The sequence below is a fragment of the Hevea brasiliensis genome, chromosome 18 (assembly GCF_030052815.1).
Source record: "Hevea brasiliensis isolate MT/VB/25A 57/8 chromosome 18, ASM3005281v1, whole genome shotgun sequence".
In the NCBI taxonomy this organism is placed as follows: Eukaryota; Viridiplantae; Streptophyta; class Magnoliopsida; order Malpighiales; family Euphorbiaceae; genus Hevea; species Hevea brasiliensis.
In genome coordinates, this window is record NC_079510.1 from 52,627,544 (window position 1) to 52,633,543 (window position 6,000).

At 29.6% G+C, this 6,000-nt stretch overlaps 1 protein-coding gene across 1 annotated transcript; it reads left to right on the forward strand.

The window, feature by feature from the left end:
- The first annotated feature begins 2,875 nt into the window (after positions 1–2,875).
- LOC131175930 (loganic acid O-methyltransferase-like) lies at positions 2,876–4,423 on the forward strand. Its single transcript, XM_058140631.1, has 4 exons — positions 2,876–2,880; positions 3,081–3,177; positions 3,260–3,919; positions 3,999–4,423. Exons 1-4 carry the CDS (start codon positions 2,876–2,878, stop codon positions 4,332–4,334), a joined length of 1,098 nt encoding a protein of 365 aa, XP_057996614.1. The 3' UTR covers positions 4,335–4,423.
- The last annotated feature ends 1,577 nt before the right edge of the window (positions 4,424–6,000 follow it).

Consider the following 6,000-nt stretch of genomic DNA (forward strand, 5'->3'; position numbering starts at 1 on the left):
CATGGAGGAGACTTTCGCACTGTTTTCCAACGGCCTGGAGGCTAGCCGGCGGCGAGGGAGGGGTGGGGAAGGGCGGCGACGGCGTAGAGAGGGGTGGGGAAGCGGTAGCCGGGGCGGAGGGAGAGGGAGGAGAGAGGGAAGAGAGGCATCGGGAAGAGAGAAGAAAGGAGAAGAAAAGGAAAAAGGGACCGGTTCAACTAGATCGGTCTGATTCGATTAGGTTCGATTCAATCGGTTCAATTTAGAATACCCAAAATTGAATTTTGACTCTGCCTTGGGATAAAAAATGAGGCCTAAAAATTTCAGAAAAATTCTAGAAAACTCAGAAAAATTCGTAGGGTCTAAATATATTTTTAGTTTTGCCATGTAGTCTTTAAATTAATTTTTAAAAATAACCAAAGTTTTACATTTTCAAAAAATAAACCTGATTTCAAAAATTCGAAAAATTTCAAATAATTTTCCAAAATTTAAATAACATAAAATATTAATAGCTACTCATAAAATAATTAATTTAAAAATTAGGGGTGTTACAGATTGCGTACCTGCTTTGAACTTCTGAGGTTCTGAATTCTGATAAGGACTAGAAATTAATTTATAATTTCAGTATACTACAAAGGGAGGAGCATTATTGTGTGTTTTCTTAACATTGGTTTCTTGGAATTTTTTGGTGCACTTGTCCTGTATTAACATTAATGATCTTTTTTTATCCATGATGGGTATTCTCAAATTATTTTGATGGTTTTTTATTGTGACAATGGCCATGCACCCAATAAGTTTTACAATATTTAAGTTATTTATAGAGTCGTGAGGTTTAAATTTGAATTTTAATTAGAATTAATTATAAAAAAAGTAATGCAAATTTTAAATTTCTGTATGTAACAAGAGATTTCAATGCTTATGATATTTTTTTTTTTAGAATTAATGCCAATGATTATTGTTGGAATTTAGCTATATATTAAATATTCTTAAAGAAATAAAATGACAATATTGGCACTCCATAATTTAAATATTCTAATTTTACCATTACCATTATTAATCTTGTAGGAAAAAAAAAAAAAAGAGTCGGGCCTAATTCTAAGGCCGAAAGCTAGCTCAGAGGAGATTTATTCAAATCTTGTATTTAGCACAAAGTTTTTATTCTAAAGTAAAAACATCTCCATCTTAAAAATTAGATTAAGGGGAGAAAGTTTGCTCAAGTCTTATATTTAACATAAAATTTTTATTTCAAATCAATGTGAGATAGTAGATCTCTTTATTAATTTTTCATATTTATAATCTATTCTATTTTATGAAATAAAATTTTTAAATCATTTTAATTTTCCAAACATATTTTTTTCTTTTATAATACAATACACTATCATTTTTTTATTCTTTCATGTTTTACAAAAATATTATCTTTAATAATAGTTATAATAATAATTAGTAGTGTAATTTTTTTCAAAATAAAGTCAAAATTTTTTTATGAGAATAAATTCTTACTCAAGTACATCTAATGGATTTGAGTTTTCAATTTTGACTATTAAAAGAGCATATTCTACAAAATAAATAAAAAATTATTTATTATATTCATATATTTAGTAATTTTCTTCATTTACAAATTTTTAATTTTTAATTTGTTTTTAAAAATATATTTATAAAAAATTTATGATAAATTTAACAAAAATAATTATAACAGCGTCAAAACCTTTCGATTTTAATAAATTTTTACTATTAAAAAGGAGTACTATTGGCAAATTTAAAAATAAAAATTATAATTAAAATATTGAAAAATTTTTAAATATTGTTTGAAAAATAATTATAAGAAATTATTTAGTTATTCTAATATTTTATAATTTACATATATTAACTTAATTTAATTGTTAATTAATATTTTGCTTAATTAGTTAGCGGCGACACTTATAAGCGCTCAAGCTGTTAACCATATTTCATAAGACAAGCTTATATAAAAGATTATTAGTTTTATATAAACCTAAGCCTAGTTATTAACAATAATTTAAATTAATTATTTAAATTGGATAATTAATTATGATTGAAAAGTTATAAATTTGATTTGAAATAAATTTTTGAGAAAGAAGATATTTAAAGATTTAACTTTGACTCTGCAGCATTATATTTGTTATTTAATATGTCCGGCATGGAATATTAAATAATATTCATTTTTTTATTCAATCAACAAAATCAATTTTCCCCATTTGACAACTTAATGGACTAATTAAAAGAAAAGGAAAAAAAACTACATTCAATGTGATGGAATTTATAATATTTGAATCTTTGAGATTATGTGTATAGTTATAGACTAATGTGATTTTAATTAACATAAAGTTGAGTACATAATTGGGTAATTATATATGTTCTAAGAAAAGTTGAATTGTATGTTGAGATAGACTAAAGTATCGGTTGACTACTGTATGTACTAAATTTTTAATTATTTAATGAAATCGATATATATATATATATATATATATATATATATATATATATTAATGATTTTATTAAAATTATTAATTATAGTAAAATTTATGTGAGACCCATTATAATAATAATTATAATAAATTATTATATAAATATATCAAGTTTATGGTATAATTTTTCAAATAAGATAATCAAATCTAATTTAAACCGATCACCGCTTTATATATATATATGCGGCAGGATCGTCCTGCGTCGATTAGGGTTGCGCTCAGCCTGACCTGCAGGTTGCTGCTTGGCCTTGCTTGCTCAGGAGTTCTAGCTAAGTCTTCTTGATTTTGTTTTTTCGGATTTCATCCCTCCTTTGAATCGAAAAAAAAAAAATTGTACACTTACACTAAAAATAAATTATGAACATTGTTTGCGCTTAGCATTATTCCTGTGACTTGTAAATAATTGTCAAGACATGATGTAATTGATGATAAACTATCAAAATCTTCTCATCTAGAAGTCGCTAATTTTGAATTTCCAAGATTTCAATGCCAAATTTTCATGACAAACAAAAACAAGATTGCGAAAATTCATGGTGCTCCATTTGAAAAGTACAGCGATGATGAGAATAAATAAGTGAAGGTGGGGATTCTATTCATCACTGTAACTTGCACACACAGCAGAGAGATAAGCGAAAGTACAACCACAATGGCGGAATCACATCCGATGATTGGTGGAGATGGTACGTACAGCTACACAAAAAACTCCTACTTACAGGTAAAATCATTCAAATCAGGGAGAGATTAATCTTCTTAATGTTGAGACGTAAATAATATATACTTGATCTTCCTATGTGCAGAGAGAAGGCATAAAATATGCTAAGGGGCTGATTGATGAGACAATTGCTCACAAGCTTGACATAAAAGATCTGCTTTCTAATTCAAGGTCTTTTAAGATTGCAGATTTGGGATGTTCTGTTGGACCCAACACCTTTATTTGCATGGAAAGTGTTATTCAAGCTGTGAAACATAAGTTCCAATCCCATGGTCTCACTGAACAAATTCCTGATTTTCAAGTTTTCTTTAGTGATCATACCTTCAATGATTTCAATACTCTCTTCAGATCTCTCCCTCCAGAAAGACCATATTTTGCTGCTGGTGTGCCAGGGTCATTCCACGGGAGGCTATTCCCTGAGTCCTCTGTTCATTTTGTCCATAGCTCCTATGCTTTACATTGGATCTCCCAGGTGCCAAAAGAGATCCTGGATAAGAGCTCACCTGCATGGAACAAGGGCAGAATTTACTACACAGGTGCACCAGATGAAGTTGGAAAAGCTTATGCCATCCAGTTTGCAAAGGACGTGGAGATATTTCTGGACGCTAGAGCTAAAGAGCTTGTGGTTGGTGGTATGATGGTGCTTATTTTGCCTGGAATCCGTAATGGGATTTCTCATTCCTGTGCAGTAGTTAATGTGATGCTCGATCTTTTAGGATCCTGCCTCATGGATATGTGTAAAGAGGTGAGCCCAAGAACTAGTGTAACAATTGCATGCAATATAGTTATGAATTGTATTAATCAATTTTTACTCAATTATACAGGGATTGGTGAGCGAAGCTCAAGTGGACTCTTTCAATTTGCCTACGTATGTTCCCTCTCCTAAGGAGATGATAGACCTTGTAGAAAGAAATGGGAGCTTCAAAATTGAGCGAATGGAGCTATTTGACCCTGTACCTGGCAATGAAGCGCAAATCTTGGGCAGCGGCCATGCATGGAAGATGCACTTCAGGGCTGGATTGGAGGGTGTTTTTAGCAAGCATTTTGCAAGTGAGACCATAGATGAATTGTTTGATCGTTTTCCCAACAAGGCGGCAGAAAAACTGAAGGCCACCTCAACTGAAACATCTCTTCTATTTATTGCTCTAAAACGCAAATGATCCATCCACTTGAAGTCCATAAGCTTCGGCTCCTGCTACACATAGTTTTCCTTGTCATATTTATGCAACACTAATGTTGAATGAGTATGAAATTCATAATAAATTTGATTGCTCTATTGCCAATTAGTAAGCAATATTTAAGATATTTTATTTTATTTTCACTCCTTTTTTTCTTTTTTTTTTCTTGATTGGAGTTCGAAATTATTGAAAATCCAAGATCTAATAAAATTAGGATTTGAGTTAAAACTAAAAAAAAAATTAATTACAATTTATTAGGAAGAAAATAAAAAAATAAAAAAAAGAAAGAAAATCGGTAGTCAAAAAAGTCCAAATTAAAGTTGGGTTTACTTTTCTAAGAGTCCAAAATTGGACTCTCTCACGTGGCCTGTCAAAGGAGAGAGTGGCCATAATTTGTGAAAGACACGAGCGCGTGTTAAGTGAAAGACACGCGGTGTGATGAGTGGCCGTGCAGTGAGCTGTGCTCAGTACGTTCGGAAAAGATAATATTTTGGTGTTTCAACCTTTTTTAATGTAAGTGACCTCTTTTCCTCTCCTCTCCTCTGCTCTTTTTTCTCTTTTAATTTTTTTTTTTAGCAGCTACCATTGAATTTCTCTTTGGTGCTTACCTTCAGTTCCTTTTTTTTTTTTTTTTCCCTTATTTTGTTACTCTTTATTAATTTTTTTAATAAATTTTCAAATTTGTATGTATTTATAACATATCTAGATTTCTCTCTTTAATTTTAATTAGGAATATATCTAAAATTTTCTTTTGGTCCTATTTTCCTATTAGTGGTCTTTTTTTTCTCCCCTTAACAAAATTTTATTTATTTTTAATAGTATTTGAATGGACTAATTAATAATTTAAAATATAATATGAATTGTTAATTTTTTAATTTAGTTGAAGACTTTGATTCTTTTAAGTATGGGTAATGGTGCTTTGTAAATAGAGTCTATTAGTGTGGCTTATTTTTTAATTGATATTTAGTGATTTAATCTCTTCTATAGACTATAGAGATAATAAGTTCTCGAAAGGATAATATTATAGAATTTTTTTAATTTTCTAAAATAAAAAAAGAACTAATTACTATTTGACATATTATTCACCTTTGATCAGATTCTACTCAATTCAACTCAATTAAGCCTTTATCTCAAAAATTTGAGGTTAGCTATATGAATTTGCTTTCTCTACTCTAAACGATTTTGGGTTAAATCCTCAGAAATGTGTAATATTTGTAGGTTATGTTGTACTACTCTCATCCAAGTCAATTTAGGTCTACCCTTTTTTTTTTCTTTCTATCCTCTAACATAATGTGCTTTACTTGTCTAACTGGAGTCTCCGTATGTTTACGATTCACATGACCAAACCACCTCAATTTCCCTTCTCTCAACTTATCCTCAACTGGCACCACTCCTACCTTTTCTTTAATACTCTCATTACGGATTTTATCTAGTCTAATATGGCCACTCATCCACTTTAACATTCTCATCTCTTCAACTCTTATCTTATACGCATACAACTCTTATCTTTGATCAGATTATATTGAAAATTTTAATTGCCTGTGTTTATTATTTTTTCTCTTAGGAGAAAATTATATTATACTTATTTTATAATTTTTATTATTGAATGTGAATTTTTTTTATAAAAAAAAAAACTATTTTCAATGTA